We start from the raw sequence: 17466 nt of genomic DNA, 5'->3' as shown, positions 1-17466 counted from the left end.
CTATAATGCGAGTTTCATTGCCATAGTCTGTGTAGAAATGAGCAAGTGGCCTGCACAGCGACCGGGTAGAGCCTGTACGTTGATATTAAGCAACTCAGCGGTGCAGCAAGTGGGATTGTTGCAATGTTTGGGTCCTTAGCGTTCCGTGTTCATGCCCGAGGCTCAACAAAACCAGACGAGGCACGTTTCAGATTCTTAGGGTTTTTGTTAACGTGCGAAACTCGGAGCCAGGCCAAGCTATTTGGAGCAATGCCATGGTACGGTGTTAAAAATGCAAAGGTTCCGTAGAGCCACACTGAGCCATTATTATTTTTCATGGAAGAAAACAAAAACTCACACATTCGTCAAGAATAATACCGTGGCTTTTAAAGTAACAAATATATGAATAAGGGCCATTGTAAATGTTCTTTTAAGCCCACATTGTTTTGATTGACAAATGTGTTGAGTCTTTTTGGAAATTGGAGTTGCGCATCACTGCCAAGCAGATATTAGCCCAAGGCTAATAGATCCAGGATTTGGTGTTATTGCACTCTGCTCAAAAGAGCCAAACTGAGGCACCTTCAGATTTCTTTGGGATCACCGAAGTCCCAGGAGAAGCCAGCTTGTGTTGTGGAATGGCTGTGGCTAGCGAGCCAGTTAAACGAGGACATTAACTTGTGAGACACTAACGAGGAACGAAGGCACTTGGAACTGATGAACAAAGACAGAGAACCGGTGGCCACTCACACAGCAGCTCGCATTAGCGGCACGCAAAGCTCGTGATGGTGGTGATAATCTGGGCAGATTAACGCGCACAAAAAGTGGACAGTGAACCGCTGATGCTGTCAAAGGGTGGATTATGCACACAGGGCTCAAGAGCCAGGGTCGGCTCGGGATCTGGGGTTGCGTGGTAGGGCGAGGGGGCCTGGCACGACAAGGCTGCCGTGCCTGCTCATCCAGGCGGCTGCGGCTATACTTAGAGTTTGGACAATGCAGCAGCGGGTTGCCTGTTTGACTCACGCTCTCAGAGCCACAGTCTCACTCCCCCACCCCCCTCAATCTCCACCCATACTCTCTGTGTCCGCATCAAAGCGTGCCTAATACGTGTTGGCTCGAAGGTTTTCAAAACGCACCCAAGTCGTTGTATCAGTGCCAGACCAAACCATGTCCGTGTACTAATTTTTAAAAAAGTTAAAAAAATATTTATAAAATGTCCTGATTGCGGTCTTGGTGTCACGCTATTAGATGAAGTTATAGAATGGCCCACAGAAGCGGATACCACAAAGCTACTTTTGAGTGACCACTGGTCCACACAATAAGAGGCGGGAGTTTCCCCACTCACTCTGCCACTTCAGAGTGATGTTTACCACGTTACAGTGTAACCATTACTAATTATGTGTAGAAACAAAAATGTAATGTGATGGATTTTTTGTGTGCAGTCATTGGTAACTGGCCTGAGACCATCAACTCACTGCGCTTAAGAACCCGCTTTTAATTACGGGAGGTCGCCTGGGTTCCAACCCAGGATCTTAGCGGTGCCAGCTCAGTGGCCCACGTACCCACTTTAAACGTGTGCTTAATCACCCGGCTGATTGGCCACGGTGGCAGGGCTCGTGAGTCACGGTCGGAAGGTCGTGAGTTCAAATTCTAGCACAGAGCCGACTGGGATCAATATCATCTCACTGTGGTCGATAAAATTAGTACCGCTCTTTCGCATGACAGCAGTGATAGCCTATGTGGGGGGGGGGGTTGGCTCATGCCATAAGAATATGGAAATTCCACCACGACTTTCCAATGAAAACCCCTGGTATTTTTTTTACCTCAAAATGAATATTCATTCTCAGCTGCCAGCACATTTTCTATGTGCACCTCGAGTCAATGCCAATGGGTGTACGTAGTCTCCGCAAAGTAGAAACGTGGGCACCACCCGTCGCACGTTGTCATGGGGTTCAGCGAATTAATGAATAATGCCACTGGCACATTTTCATAGTACACCCCAAAATGGACCTTCAGTTCCTACTTGTGCATTTATATTAAAGTGTACCCAGGAAATGGACCCACAGGAGGGGCAAGGGATGGAGTCTTAAGAGGATAGATGGGGCAGGTCTTTGCTCGCTCCTTGAAAAGCACGACCACGCCACCCACACGCGTCGCCGCTGACTCACGCCGTCGCCGTCGAGGATTCTGTTGCATTTTTCTCGAGATTGGAATTTCTGTGACTAACGGACTTGTAGCGAACAAAATCACGACCTAAACGGAAACGGAGACAGCCGACTCTGAGCCAACTGTCAAACAAGGAGAGCTGGAGTACATCAGTAGATCTGGCAAACGAAACATTCATCTTACAAGGCCCAGTAACGGGATGGGAAAGCGGTGGCAGCCACGGAAGACTTGGATATTCAGGGTAAACCAGACTGCACAAACATATACCACAGCCAGATATTTACATAATGTACATACCGAGAGATACAAGGGGCGATATTCATGGTCTGATGCACAAGGGCCTTGGCAGCCCCAAAAGAAAAATCTGAATATTAAAAAAATAATCTTTCACAACGGCTTGAGTCATTGCGGTTTCATTTGTATTAACGTTTATCTCTTTAACAGCCCTTGATCAGTCCACTGCTGGATGAAGGCCTCCACACGCCATGTCAGATGTGAGGTTTGTTTGATCATGCTTCAACAATCTGGTTAGTGCCGGTTGGTGATGCCCGTGACCAGGAATCAAACTCGGGTTGCCAGGTTTATAGCGCACCGCGCTGGCCGCTGCGTCACTGCTCCAATATATAGTTTAGCACGTTGTAGGCTTTCGCGACCAATATCAACCATAAAAGAGGTTTATTGGGTTAGATCACGTAAATATATAAATGTGTTGTTACACCCGCCACCACCCGACACAGCCGACTAGTCGTACTTAGATTGTAAATGTTGTGGCTTGGCTTTCCAACACACAACCGGTGTGCTGTACTAGTGACGAATTGGCACGTTCTGTTTACGTGACAACCCTTACTAGTTGGCTGTGTCGGGTGGTGGCGGGTTTAACGACACATTTATATATTTCCGCAATCTGATCCAATATACTCGGTAGGCCATGCAAGTTTATGTTGATCCACGGGATTGATCATGAGATAATATTAGATGTGCTGAGATATTTCACGAACGCTTACAACTGTTACAAGATCTAGTGGAGGCAGCGTAACGTGATCCTGCACCCCCAATAATTGGGAATCCGTTTGTTCCTGCCTGGGCTGCTTTACACCGTACAAGAGTAGATCCTGCAAAATAATAAAAAGATAAAATAGTTGCGACTCTCACGAAAAGGAAAAGTTTAAATCTTGGTTAGCTGGCCGATATGTAAATGTGTTTTTTTTTATGAACACCAACAGCACAGCAGCTTTTTATGTAATTATCAGCCTGTAACAATGGCCAGAAAAGTTCTAAATGGTTTCTGTTGCGGATGAATCTTTACAAAGAACTGCTACACTTCCATCCCTCCACCCCGGAGGGATGAATTGATCACAGACTGGGATTTGAACTTGCACCCGCTTCAGATTGCGAACCACGCGTCCTGACTACTGCACCGTGCAAAATAAACCATTTACATCTGCAGTCTCTGTAGAAGAAAGTCTCAGCGAGGACCATGAATCTTATTTTAGGAGGGTCCTGCCAGGTTTCACAGTAGGAGGTGATTCAGACATTTTTGGGTATTTTTTATTATTTGCCAAATTTAGACCATGACTCCTGCACACCGTGGCCCATGAATGCCGTCGTATTATCTTTAACATCCCCCGTGAAGCAGACGGAGCATTGTATTGTTACGGTCAATGCACACACCGCAATATTAATCAGGGTGGCCGCTCGATTCGAACTGTGAACTTCTGCAACAAGCGATGAGCGCGCCGCCATTGGGCCGCCGCGTCGCCGCGTTCTGACAAGCGGAGTGGTGGTTAGTGAGCTGCTGGTAGGCCACCCATTCTGATAAGCGGACCGGTGGTTCGTGAGCTGCTGTTGGACCAGCCGTTCTGACAAGCAGAGCGGCGGTTAGTGAGCTAAGCTACGACGTCGGCGGCCCAAGTTCAGTTCCGGCCGTGGCTCGTACAGCAGAAGCTACATCTTATATAAGAACAGTTCTGGTATAAACAACACGTGCTGACATTACACTGGTGGGGGAAGATATAGGGCATCAGATACAATGAAACACTACTTCTGATATACGCACAGCTGCCCCTGCTCCCAAGCGGTGTGCTCGTACCCAGCTCGTGCTGTGTCAGCGCCAAGCGACATGAAACGGTACGGGGCCAAACCCCCAACCCCTTTACAAACCTACACCGACCAGTTGGTGAAGCACGGTCAAACAACCTCCCATTTATCTATTTGACCTTTTAATCAGCATCCAAAATTATGACAAATAAGAATATGTTTTACCCATTCTGGAAATGAAACACCAAATAGAAACATTTTGCAAGGCATCAAGTCTGCATAAACCACACATACTTGTGACAAAACATGGAAACAAGCATGCTTTTGATAATATACGCGTTGTCTTTGAAACTAATTGACCTGAGAACTGGTATTACACAGATAACTGGTCTAACACAAGAGAATGCATCATATATGCCTTTGTCAGTTTCCAAGACAATGCATATATTATCAGAGCATGTTTCAATGTTTTGCCACAAGTATGTGTGGTTAATGCAGACTTGATGCCTTGCAAAAGGTTTCTGTTTGGTTTGTGAACATCTTAACACCTGTTTTATTGCCAGAAAGGGTCTGCATCCGTCAACGGTTTCACGCAGGGGCTGTGGGTCTAAACTAAAATCAAAACAATTGCTCCCTCGGAGACTTTCGTTATGAACAGACGGGAAAGTTTCGGTGGCTTTCACTGATGTTGCCGGTGTCGGCGTGGCCCGGCCTGACTGGAAAAACACCGGCGGTTACTTACTGCTACTGCTGCTGTCGTTGCGTAACCACGCAGATGCGGAGAACCACGCCTGTGGGTCTGATGACTTTTTGCCGCTGTGTGGGTGCAAGAAATAACTCTCGCTTGAGGTGACCGGGGCGGCTCCGAGGGCACTGGGGCGCTGAGTTTGCACTGCTGAGATCCTGGGTTTGAATCCGGATATCGGCCTCCCGTGATTAAAACTGGGGTTCTCAAGCATCGGGTTTGTTGGTCTCTGCCCGGTCACCAATGACTGCGCACGGCGAAAAAAAAAACCTATTAAAATAATGTTGGTCTCCAATGAATTGGGCAAAATTACAACTCTGATAATTAAAATATAGGTTTGACTGCTAGGCGAACAACACCACCCTAGCTTAGCAGAGCGTGTTGTGGGAAAGTAATTTGAAACGAGTTGTGACTACACGCAGCAATCCTCGCCCCAACTCTGAAACTATGGCACACCGTCACTGTGAAACACAGCAGCAGCACCTTTGTGGTGAAGGCCTTGCGCTATGAGAGTGGCGAGAACACTGAACGTGCTAAACTACGAGTGATAATTATAAATAAAGTCAGATTGAAGTATGTATATATGTTGAACTTCTTTCTCACTGTACATACCCAACCGCGCTAATCGGAGGTGCGGGGAAAGGACAACAAAACCATGCAACCATGGGGAGAACATGCAAACTCCAAATATACAGGCGTCAAGATTGGGATCGAAGCCACGACCTCCTGTATACCAAGCGAAGTAGTTAACATCTCGCCACCGTGGAGTCAAACTGGGGAAGTGGGAAATAATGCAACAATCCGACTCTGAAGTGTGTGGCGTCCTTGTGGAGGTTGTGACCATTACTTCACATTCACATCTCATTGAGTACGCAACTCAGGGCGGTCCATAATGGCCGTGTTGGAGGAGCACCGAGTAGGCTTCGCCAACATCACTCCGTGGCGACACGGGCGGGGTTTGGGGTGATTCGGTCGGAGGCAAATACATTTGGGATGCCTTGACTTAGTACGGTACAACCTTAAGGGATTTATCTCATTCATTATCAGAGACCCAGTGTGCCTTTCTGTTCCGTGCATGTGCTCTGCATACGGGTAGATGACACTGTGGGTAAAACACGCAACCCACCATCAGAAGAAGTTCAAATCTTGGTCCGGGATCAACCCTGCCCATCATGCCTCTGGGGTCAATAAAATTAGTACTGCATTGTGGGAAGTCGTCAGTAGCTGTTTTATGGAGGGACTGCCCTTGCCATAGTAATCTATAATCGGCACCATTGGCTCAGTGCTGCCAACAAAGATGAGCACCACACCCCTCTTGCTGCATTGAGCTAACCACTGTGCCACCGCTCCCCACAAAAGACAAATATCCCCTGTACAGCCTTTAACGGATTGTTGGGGCAAGTGCTGTTAGCGAGCACCTATGAAGGCTGGCACAGGACCACGCCCGGCCGCCTTTGTCTCCCCAGTGGCGATGTTTACACACCGCACCAGGCACTGATTTGAAGCTGAGTTGACCTATGGAAGGCCCAGATAATCGTCATTGGTGTTGGCCATGAGTGGGAATCGAACTTGGGTCGCCAGGTTCGTAGCGCAGCGCACTGACCACTATACCGTGTCTGTATGTTGAACTTCTTTTCGCACGTAGCCAACCATGCTAATTGGAAGTGCGGGGGAAGGACAACCAACTAAACACACTACCGCTCACCACAAAGATCAAATAATAAAGATCCCCCTTATAGCCCCAAACCACTCGCCACACACACACTTACAAAAACCCAGCAGGGCCACCTTCGGGCTGCCGGCAGCTTCAACTTTGGAGCAAATCCTTGTTTTTCCATCTCGTCGTTTGTCCTGTACGCTAATGGGTGTAATTTAAACCTTTGCTCAGCGGGAGGTCACCTACGGTCTGGATCGCCCTCCCCCCAGCCCTTTGTGCTGTCAACTCCCTGCCCCTGTTCAAGTCTGGGCTCGAGGCCTTACTGTTTTCCTCAGCCTCTGACCTGCCTCTTTCTCTCTGCCCAGTAAGCATGGCCACTGTTTATGTGCCCCTTCTTGAGATTAAGTTGCTTTTAGACTCCGTTTTATAAATCCACACCGCATTTATTGGCATCAGGTCACGTGACGATTCATATCCATTGTTAACTCTGTACTGTGACATCAAATCAGAACGGTTGCTGAAGATCCTCTTATAGAACTACTTCGGAGGTCAATTCTATACGGCTTCCAATGCACGTTCGGGGCACAGATTTTAAATGCCCCGCAAATTGTATCTGTCACGAATGAAGGCACAAAGCAAATGCAGTAAGCCGCGGTAAATTCTTATACAGTTAGTGACTGGGCTGAGATCATTAACTCGCTATCACAGCATGGTGGGGAGGGCGCCAATCCCGAACTCAAACCCAGGGCCTCAGCGGTGCCAAGCCAGCGCTGCCCGTGCGGTCGTCGTGATCTCCCTGAGCTCCTCGTCACAAGAACTCAACGTATTAACCGAGACCGATATGGCCCTGAGAGGACATTTATTGAAACGTGACATTTCGAGCAGTGGCCGTTCATCCTACATCGATGCGCTATGAAGAAGGGCCGCTACCTGAAACATCGCCAATGTGTCATTATTTCAGGGCCACGGTGTTTTTGTCTGTCGTTTATCCACTGCTGGCGACGCAGCCGGTGACGTGCGTGTTTCATTTGACTCCTCAAGTGTGCGCAACAAGGCTGGGCCTCTCTTCATCGCGCGCACACTCACACGCTCATTCGCACTCCTCTGAGCAAACACAGCCATGCAAGCAACCCACACACACCTCGGGCCTGCCCTCACTCCCTGCACAGCCCTGCCCTGCCCCACTCCGCCCAGGTCTCAAGTCCCCACTCGCACAGCCACAGAGCCACCTTTACCCTCCCCGCTGCACGTGCCCGGGCACGCAGGCCCCGCACGTGCTGTGTGCGGTGGTGTGTGTGTGCACGTGTGTGTGTGTGGGAGCGGTAGTGTAGCGGTTAGCGCACCGCGCTATGAACCCAGTAACCCGAGTTCAATTCCCTTTCATGGCCAACACCAGTGACGATTATCTGAACCGGTCCTGGGCCTCCCCTAGGTCGAATGAGCCTCAAATGAGTACCTGGTGCGATGTGTACACATCGCCACTAGGGAGACAAAGGCGGCCGGGCACAGTGCTGGCCACCCACCCCCTCGCGTGCCGTGCCAGCCTTCATAGATGCTACTCGCTAACGGCACCCGTCCCAAAAGTCTGTCGAGGCTATATCTCTGTCTTTGTGCGTGCGTGTGTGTGGCATCCGTCCGTGTGCAGGGAAAGCTGGTGTGCTACTTCAGCCAGCAGCTGACCTACGCGAGCCGCGTGCCTCGCGAGGAGCGCTGCTCCAGCCCGCAAGGCTACCCACGGCTCGGACACTGGCTGCGGCTCGTCGGCCTACAGCTTCCCATGGCACAGGTGACTGACTCTTGCGTGGGTGGAGGGCCTCGCTCCCCCGCCCGCCGCCCCTCCACGTGTCGTCCGCTTTCTCCAGGAGGTTTTCTGGAGCCCATGCTGCCGCTTTCACATAACCAGGTGTGGTGATTGACGGAAGGATCCAACAAAAAAACTCAACTAAACAATTGTTTTGCTTTACCAGGTAACGCCCACAGAGCTATGTAGCTCTTTTTCAGAAGCGACAAATGATAGCCCAACGAAGTGGCTTATCACGTGGAAATTTATAGCAGCTGCCAAATACTCTAGATGCGTGTTGATTTTAACTGTGCAGGGAAAAACCAGAGGACCCAGAGAAAAATCAACACGACCACAGGGAGAACATGCAAACTCCAAATATACAACAGGCGTCAGGTTTCGGGATTGAACCCACGACCTCTGCCATACCAGGCGATGTAGTCAACATCTCGCCACCATGCCAAAAGATCGTTGGCCGTGATCTATCCACCGCTGGATGAAGGTCTTTCCCAGTTGTCTGCATCTCTCACGGCCTCGCGATGCCACAACGTGTCTCGCTCCTACACGCGAACCGATCTCATCGCTCCGTCTTCGTGGCGGACGTACCCTAGAGGGGCCGTTGTTCTTTGGCGTGTTCCGTACGTTCAGCCGCCCGTCAGCCGGCGTGTCGTGGAAGCGATGCTGGCGGTTGCAGTGGGCACCCGCTGTAGCCGTGGTGTTTGAATCTGCATCACAGGGTGAATTCTCCCTGTGTCGTCGCGACACCAGATAGCTGCCAGAGTGCCCTCTAGTGGTGACGCTGGTGAGTCACGATTGCCCGATTGCCTCACGAATGACAGCGTTGGTGTTAATTGTGCGTTTGTTTGTTAATCCAGCCAGCATGGGGATTGGCAGAGAGCTGACAAATTATTATACAGAACCGTACTGACGTCATCGCCTGCAGGCTGTCGCCTGGGAAATAAAATGCAGACCGTGCAAAATTGCATTTCAGATATTTCCCCCCCAGGGGCAAGGGTGGGGGGCATTCTAAAAATGCCACCAACAGCACCAGGTGGCACGGGTGGCAGTGGCGGCAGTGCTGACTCTCACGCTTCACAGCAAGAAGGACCCGGTGTAACAGGCCGTAGTATACCACCAGGCCATAGTATACCCGGGGTTTAAACGGCCTAGGCTAGATTATACCCGGGTATATTATGGCCTAGGCAAATTTATAGCCCTCTAGGCCAAATCATACCCCCATGATAGTACTGTAATAGTGTTGAGCGATTTACACATTTTTTAAAATTGTAAACACAGACTTTGATTGCTTCAACCAGAAAAAACTTTAATAATAACCTTAACCCTTTCCCTAACCCTAAAAATGCTTCAATTGATCAAATTTATATTCTTACTTCCATTTATACGTTTTTTAGATATCGATTGAAGTTTGTTTGAACTTTCACATGGGGCATATTCTGGCTTGGAGGGGTATGGTCTGGCCCAGTCTATATTCTTAGGTTTTTTCGGTAAAGTCACGTAGGTAAAAAATTTTAAATTAATAAAAGTAATTTTTTACCTTCGTGACTTTACCGAAAAAACCTAAGAATATGAATCCTTGCAGTCACGAAAGCTTCAAATCTAGAATGGCCCAGTCTAGTTTAAACCCCCGGGTATAGTTTAGCCTAGGACACTTTATCCCCCCGAGTATACTCTGACCAGGGCTAAACTATACCCGGTTTAATCGGGGCAGGGGTTATTTTAGCCTGTTACACCGGGTTCGGTTCTAAGTGCCTTTTTCTGCCATGGGTTTCCTCTTGAGTTTTCCAGTGTTCTGCCATGGCTGGTGACCACACACAATGTCACTGATATTGGCCAAATATCCCAACATTGAAAAAAATACCTGTAAATTATTCAATTTGGATTACACATAGCAGCAACTGGGCCCTCCTTCAAAAGACTTGAGGGTCAGAAAGGCTTTCCTGGGTACACTATTGCAATTATAATAATACAACTTTATTCGAGTTCTTTCCCCTGGCTGCCATGCAATCGGCCACCAATGGGTTATCTTCGGGGCTAGGATCACGATATTTTAAAATGAACTAATCAAGTAATTATTCACCCAGGAAATCCACACCAAGTGCAAAGAAGCCAACACCCATTATGTCGTCAGCAATGGAGAGAAACCCAGAGAACCTGAAAGGAAACCCATGCAGAACAGGGGGTGAACGTACACACTCCACGCGTACACACTCCACGCGTACACACTCCACGCGTACACACTCCACGCGTACACACTCCACGCGTACACACTCCACGCTTATACACTCCACGCGTACACACTCCACACTTACACACTCCACACTTACACACTCCACGCGTACACACTCCACACTTACACACTCCACGCTTACACACTCCACGCTTACACACTCCACACTTACACACTCCACACTTACACACTCCACGCGTACACACTCCACGCGTACATACTCCACGCGTACACACTCCACACTTACACACTCCACACTTACACACTCCATGCGTACACATTCCACGCGTACATACTCCACGCGTACACACTCCACGCGTACACACTCCACGCGTACATACTCCACGCGTACACACTCCACACTTACACACTCCACACTTACACACTCCATGCGTACACATTCCACGCGTACATACTCCACGCGTACACACTCCACGCGTACACACTCCACGCGTACACACTCCACACTTACACACTTACACACTCCACACTTACACACTCCACACGTACACACTTACACACTCCACATTACACACTTCCACACTCTACACTTCCACACTCCACACTTACACACTCCACACGTACACACTCCACACGTACACACTCCACACTTACACACTCCACACTTGCACACTCCACACTTACACACTCCACGCGTACACACTCCACACTTACACACTCCACGCGTACACACTCCACGCGTACAAACTCCACACGTACACACTCCACACTTACACACTCCACACTTACACACTCCATGCGTACACATTCCACGCGTACATACTCCACGCGTACACACTCCACGCGTACACACTCCACGCGTACACACTCCACACTTACACACTTACACACTCCACACTTACACACTCCACACGTACACACTTACACACTCCACATTACACACTTCCACACTCTACACTTCCACACTCCACACTTACACACTCCACACGTACACACTCCACACGTACACACTCCACACTTACACACTCCACACTTGCACACTCCACACTTACACACTCCACGCGTACACACTCCACACTTACACACTCCACACTTACATACTCCACACGTACAAACTCCACACGTACACACTCCACACGTACACACTCCACGCGTACACACTCCACGCGTACACACTCCACACTTACACACTCCACGCGTACACACTCCACGCGTACACACTCCACACTTACACACTCCACACTGTACACTCCACACTCTACACACTCCATGCGTACACACTCCACACGTACACACTCCACGCGTACACATTCCACACGTACACACTCCACAGGGCAAGGCGCCCGAGTCGGTAATCGAACCCAGGCCCCTTCTTTCTGAGGCGCGAGAATCAGCACCGTCGTCACTGCCACCCGTGCCACTTGGTGCTGTTGGTGGCACTTTCTGAGACCCCCCACCCTTGCCTCCTGGGGGGGAAACATCTGAAATGTAATTTTGCACCACCTGCATTTTCTTTCCCAGGCGACAGCCTGTGACGTCTACCACTGCAGGCGATGACGTCGGTAGGGTTCTGTAAAATCTTTGTCAGCCCTTTGGGTAAATGGATGGGCAGGTAGGTAGGTGGATATCAAGTTAGCAAGGGAAGTAGGATGGTAGTTGCATGGGTAAGCACACATGCAGCTGATTCTTGTGGTGACTAGGTTGATAAGTAGGTAGGTGGGTGGGTAGGTAGGTGGATGGGTGGGTATGTGGGTGGGTAGGTAGGTGGGTGGGTGGGTAGGTGGGTGGGTAAGTAGTTGGGTAGGTAGCTGGGTCAGTAGGTGGGTCAGTAGGTAGGCCGGTAGATAAGTGGGTAGGTGGTTAGGCAGGTGGCTGGGTAGGTCTGTGGCTAGGTAGGTAGGTTGCAAGGTAGGTGGGTGGATAGGTAGCTGGATAGGTGGGTAAGTGTGTGGGTAGGTGAGTGGATAAGTGGGTAGGTAGGTAGGTAGGGGTGTTATAAAAATATAGGACATATTTGATTCAGGAGTGATATTTACATTTCTTCATTTCCTGAGTTTTTCAGATAAAAAAAGTTTAATGAAAATAAATCGAGATGCTGGCGAATCACTCTTGTTCCCTGGAAAGTAGTTCATAATTATTTCAAGTGAGCAATGCTTGAAATTCAGATTGTATTTTCAGCTAACTACCCGAGGGCTGATGTTTGTTTCTGAATTCGATAACCGCCGTCGTCCACCCTGCGGGTTACTCGCAGTGAGCCGGCGTTTGTTTGGTGGTTCGGCCCCGGGGTGGCTTTATCCGAAGCCGTTTGATGCGAAACGTCACCGGCACCTTGCGTCGATGTTCAATCCAGTCGTGAGAATTATTAAGCCACCGCTGAGGAGATCTTGGTCAGGACAGATCCGTGCATGAGCACGGACGCGGCTGCTCCCCTGCACGGTGGGTGCCCGCGCCGCGCCCTCTGGTGTGCTGCTCCCCGGCCGTGGGACAGAGCGCCCAGGTACCCCACTCCGCTTGTGATTCAGAGATCATGGTGGTGTTTAAACCCCGCTCTGTTCGTGATTCAGAGATGGTGGCGGTGTTTAAACCCCGCTCTGTTCGTGATTCAGAGATGTTGGTGGTGTTTAAACCCCGCTCCGTTTGTGATTTCAGAGATGGTGGTGGTGTTTAAACCCCACTCTGTTCATGATTCAGAGATGGTGGCGGTGTTCAAACCCCGCTCTGTTCGTGATTTCAGAGATGGTGGCGGTGTTTAAACCCCGCTCTGTTCATGATTCAGAGATGGTGGTGGTGTTTAAACTCCGCTCTATTCATGATTCAGAGAGGGTGGTGGTGTTTAAACCCCACTCTGTTCGTGATTCAGAGATGGTGGTGGTGTTTAAACCCCACTCCGTTCGTGATTCAGAGATGGTGGTGGTGTTTAAACCCCGCTCTGTTCGTGATTCAGAGAGGGTGGCGGTGTTTAAACCCCGCTCTGTTCGTGATTCAGAGATGGTGGTGGTGTTTAAACCCCGCTCTGTTCATGATTCAGAGATGGTGTTGGTGTTTAAACCCCGCTCTGTTCGTGATTCAGAGATGTTGGCGGTGTTGAAACTCCGCTCTTTTCGTGATTCAGAGTTGGTGGTGGTGTTTAAACCCCGCTCTGTTCGTGATTCAGAGATGTTGGCAGTGTTTAAACCCCCGCTCTGTTCGTGATTCAGAGATGGTGGTGGTGTTTAAACCCCGCTCTGTTCGTGATTCAGAGATGGTGGTGGTGTTTAAACCCCGCTCCGTTCGTGATTCAGAGATGGTGGTGGTGTTTAAACCACGCTCTGTTCTTGATTCAGAGTTGGTGGTGGTGTTGAAACTCCGCTCTGTTCGTGATTCAGAGATGGTGGTGGTGTTGAAACTCCGCTCTGTTCATGATTCAGAGATGGTGGTGGTGTTTAAACCCCGCTCTGTTCGTGATTCAGAGATGTTGGCGGTGTTTAAACCCCCGCTCTGTTCGTGATTCAGAGATGGTGGTGGTGTTTAAACCCCGCTCTGTTCGTGATTCAGAGATGTTGGCGGTGTTTAAACCCCGCTCTGTTCGTGATTCAGAGATGGTGGTGGTGGTGTTTAAACCCCGCTCTGTTCGTGATTCAGAGATGGTGGTGGTGTTTAAACCCCGCTTTGTTCGTGATTCAGAGATGTTGGTGGTGTTTAATCTCTGCTCTATTCGTGATTCAGAGATGTTGGCGGTGTTTAAACCCCGCTCTGTTCGTGATTCAGAGATGGTGCTGGTGGTGTTTAAACCCCGCTCTGTTCGTGATTCAGAGATGTTGGCGGTGTTTAAACCCCGCTCTGTTCGTGATTCAGAGATGGTGGTGGTGGTGTTTAAACCCCGCTCTGTTCGTGATTCAGAGATGGTGGTGGTGTTTAAACCCCGCTTTGTTCGTGATTCAGAGATGTTGGTGGTGTTTAATCTCCGCTCTATTCGTGATTCAGAGATGTTGGCGGTGTTTAAACCCCGCTCTGTTCGTGATTCAGAGATGGTGCTGGTGGTGTTTAAACCCCGCTCTGTTCGTGATTCAGAGATGGTGGTGGTGTTTAAACCCCACTCTGTTCGTGATTCAGAGATGGTGGTGGTGTTTAAACCCTGCTCTGATCGTGATTCAGAGTTGGTGGTGGTGTTTAAACCCCGCTCTATTCGTGATTCAGAGATGGTGGTGGTGTTTAAACCCCGCTCTGTTCGTGATTCAGAGATGGTGGTGGTGTTTAAACCCCGCTCTATTCGTGATTCAGAGTTGGTGGTGGTGTTTAAACCCCGCTCTGTTCGTGATTCAGAGATGGTGGTGGTGTTTAAACCCCGCTCTGTTCATGATTCAGAGTTGGTGGTGGTGTTGAAACTCCGCTCTGTTCGTGATTCAGAGATGGTGGTGGTGTTGAAACTCCGCTCTGTTCGTGATTCTGAGATGGTGGTGGTGTTTAAACCCCGCTCTGTTCATGATTCAGAGATGGTGGTGGTGTTTAAACCCCGCTCTGTTCATGATTCAGAGATGGTGGTGGTGTTTAAACCCCGCTCTGTTCGTGATTCAGAGATGGTGGTGGTGTTTAAACCCCGATCTGTTCATGATTCAGTGATGGTGGCGGTGTTTAAACTCCGCTCTGTTCGTGATTCAGAGATGTTGGCGGTGGTTAAACTCCACTCTGTTCGTGATTCAGAGATGCTGGCGGTGTTTAAACCCTGCTCTGTTCGTGATTCAGAGATGGTGGTGGTGTTTAAACCCCCGCTCTGTTCGTGATTCAGAGATGTTGGCAGTGTTTAAACCCCGCTCTGTTCGTGATTCAGAGTTGGTGGTGGTGTTGAAACTCCGCTCTGTTCGTGATTCAGAGATGGTGGTGGTGTTGAAACTCCGCTCTGTTCGTGATTCAGAGATGGTGGTGGTGTTTAAACCCCGCTCTGTTCATGATTCAGAGATGGTGGCGGTGTTTAAACTCCGCTCTGTTCGTGATTCAGAGATGTTGGCGGTGTTTAAACTCCACTCTGTTCGTGATTCAGAGATGTTGGCGGTGTTTAAACCCCGCTCTGTTCGTGATTCAGAGATGTTGGCGGCGTTTAAACCCCGCTCTGTTCGTGATTCAGAGATGGTGGTGGTGTTTAAACCCCGCTCTGTTCGTGATTCAGAGATGTTGGCGGTGTTTAAACTCCACTCTGTTCGTGATTCAGAGATGTTGGCGGTGTTTAAACCCCACTCTGTTCGTGATTCAGAGATGGTGGTGGTGTTTAAACCCTGCTCTGTTCATGATTCAGAGATGGTGGCGGTGTTTAAACTCCGCTCTGTTCGTGATTCAGAGATGTTGGCGGTGTTTAAACTCCACTCTGTTCGTGATTCAGAGATGCTGGCGGTGTTTAAACCCCGCTCTGTTCGTGATTCAGAGATGTTGGCGGTGTTTAAATCCCGCTCTGTTCGTGATTCACAGTTGGTGGTGGTGTTTAAACCCCGCTCTGTTCGTGATTCAGAGATGTTGGCGGTGTTTAAACTCCGCTCTATTCGTGATTCAGAGTTGGTGGTGGTGTTGAAACTCCGCTCTGTTCGTGATTCAGAGAGGGTGGCGGTGTTTAAACTCCGCTCTTTTCGTGATTCAGAGATGGTGTTGGTGTTTAAACCCTGCTCTGTTCGTGATTCAGAGAGGGTGGCGGTGTTTAAACCCCGCTCTGTTCGTGATTCAGAGATGGTGGCGGTGTTTAAACCCCGCTCTGTTCGTGATTCAGAGATGGTGGTGGTGTTTAAACCCCGCTATGTTTGTGATTTCAGAGTTGGTGGTGGTGTTTAAACCCCGCTCTGTTCGTGATTTCAGAGGGTGGCAGTGTTTCAACCCCGCTCTGTTCGTGATTTAGAGATGGTGGCGGTGTTTAAACCCCGCTCCGTTCGTGATTTCAGAGGGTGGCAGTATTTAAACACAGCTCTGTTTGTGACATTGTCACTTTCTCTCTCTTGCTCGCGCTTCTCCCAATAACCGTCCGTACCTCTGAGTTTCTTTTCCAGAAAGTCGCTTAATAATTGTAATGTATTACTATATATTTCTTCATATATAACATCTTTGTGAATGTGACAACCTCTTGCCTCACGCAGGCAAAATGACGAATTTTTTTGCAAAACAAACACATGGTGGAGATGTCGCAGGGTGGAGGGGTTGACGTGATGGTGGTGTTGGTATTGGTGTTGTTGATGTTGACAGTGCGATTGTGCTGCAGGGAGGAGCGGGCGCGGTGGGTGGCGCCACCGTTGTTGCGTCGCTCGAGGTGCTGCTGGCGATGAGCGACGCGGAGGTGAGCGACGCCATGGCGGCCATGGGAGCCGAGTATAAAGGGTGCGCTCGCCTGAATGCAGCCCTGGCCTCCTTACGTCTCGTGCAGAGCTACACAGGTACACAACAGCAGCAACGACACACATCCACAACTACTGCCATGTACCACCACAGTGGCAGCGATGTCCCGACAGCACTTGTGCGAGGATCGGTCAATCTTTATGGAATGAATAAAAAAGATTTGCTCCAATTGTGCCATTGGCGTCGCGTCATGAGGCAACGGACCAGTTTGTAAACGTGGCCGAGCGGCACGCTGCGTGAGTTGGAGAACGACCGAGGGAGGGGTTTCCCACAGCACTTCTCCAAGAAAACCCGGTCAAGGCTCTGGCACTCTCGCCTCACAGCGCTAAGCCCTCTGGGTTCAATTCCCGACCCGGGCGCCTTTCTGTGTGGAGTTTGTATTCTGTCCCTCCTGTTCTGCGTGGGTTTCCTCCAGGCTCTCTGGTTTGCTCCAATCACAAAAAAACATATGCAATGCAAATCGTATTGGCTAAAGCATCCCAATTCTGAAAACTTCTAAAATTACTCATCAGGATTACACACATCAGCAACGTCGCCTCCCCTCCCAC

The 17466-nt window shown here is 49.5% G+C and overlaps 1 protein-coding gene across 3 annotated transcripts in view; it reads left to right on the top strand.

The window, feature by feature from the left end:
• Nucleotides 1-17466, top strand: part of LOC144945190 (kinase suppressor of Ras 1-like) — a 132367-nt gene that overhangs the window by 25965 nt on the left and 88936 nt on the right. For all 3 annotated transcript variants that reach the window (XM_078873482.1, XM_078873481.1, XM_078873480.1), the window contains exons 2-3: nt 8227-8367; nt 16785-16956. In XM_078873482.1, the coding sequence (XP_078729608.1) occupies nt 8227-8367; nt 16785-16956 (313 nt within the window). The remainder of the gene's footprint in view (nt 1-8226; nt 8368-16784; nt 16957-17466) is intronic.

This window comes from Lampetra fluviatilis, chromosome 37 (genome assembly GCF_964198595.1).
Source record: "Lampetra fluviatilis chromosome 37, kcLamFluv1.1, whole genome shotgun sequence".
Taxonomy (NCBI): domain Eukaryota; kingdom Metazoa; phylum Chordata; class Hyperoartia; order Petromyzontiformes; family Petromyzontidae; genus Lampetra; species Lampetra fluviatilis.
The sequence above is the reverse complement of the archived record's forward strand: the minus strand, read 5'-3'. Positions and strand labels throughout refer to the sequence as shown.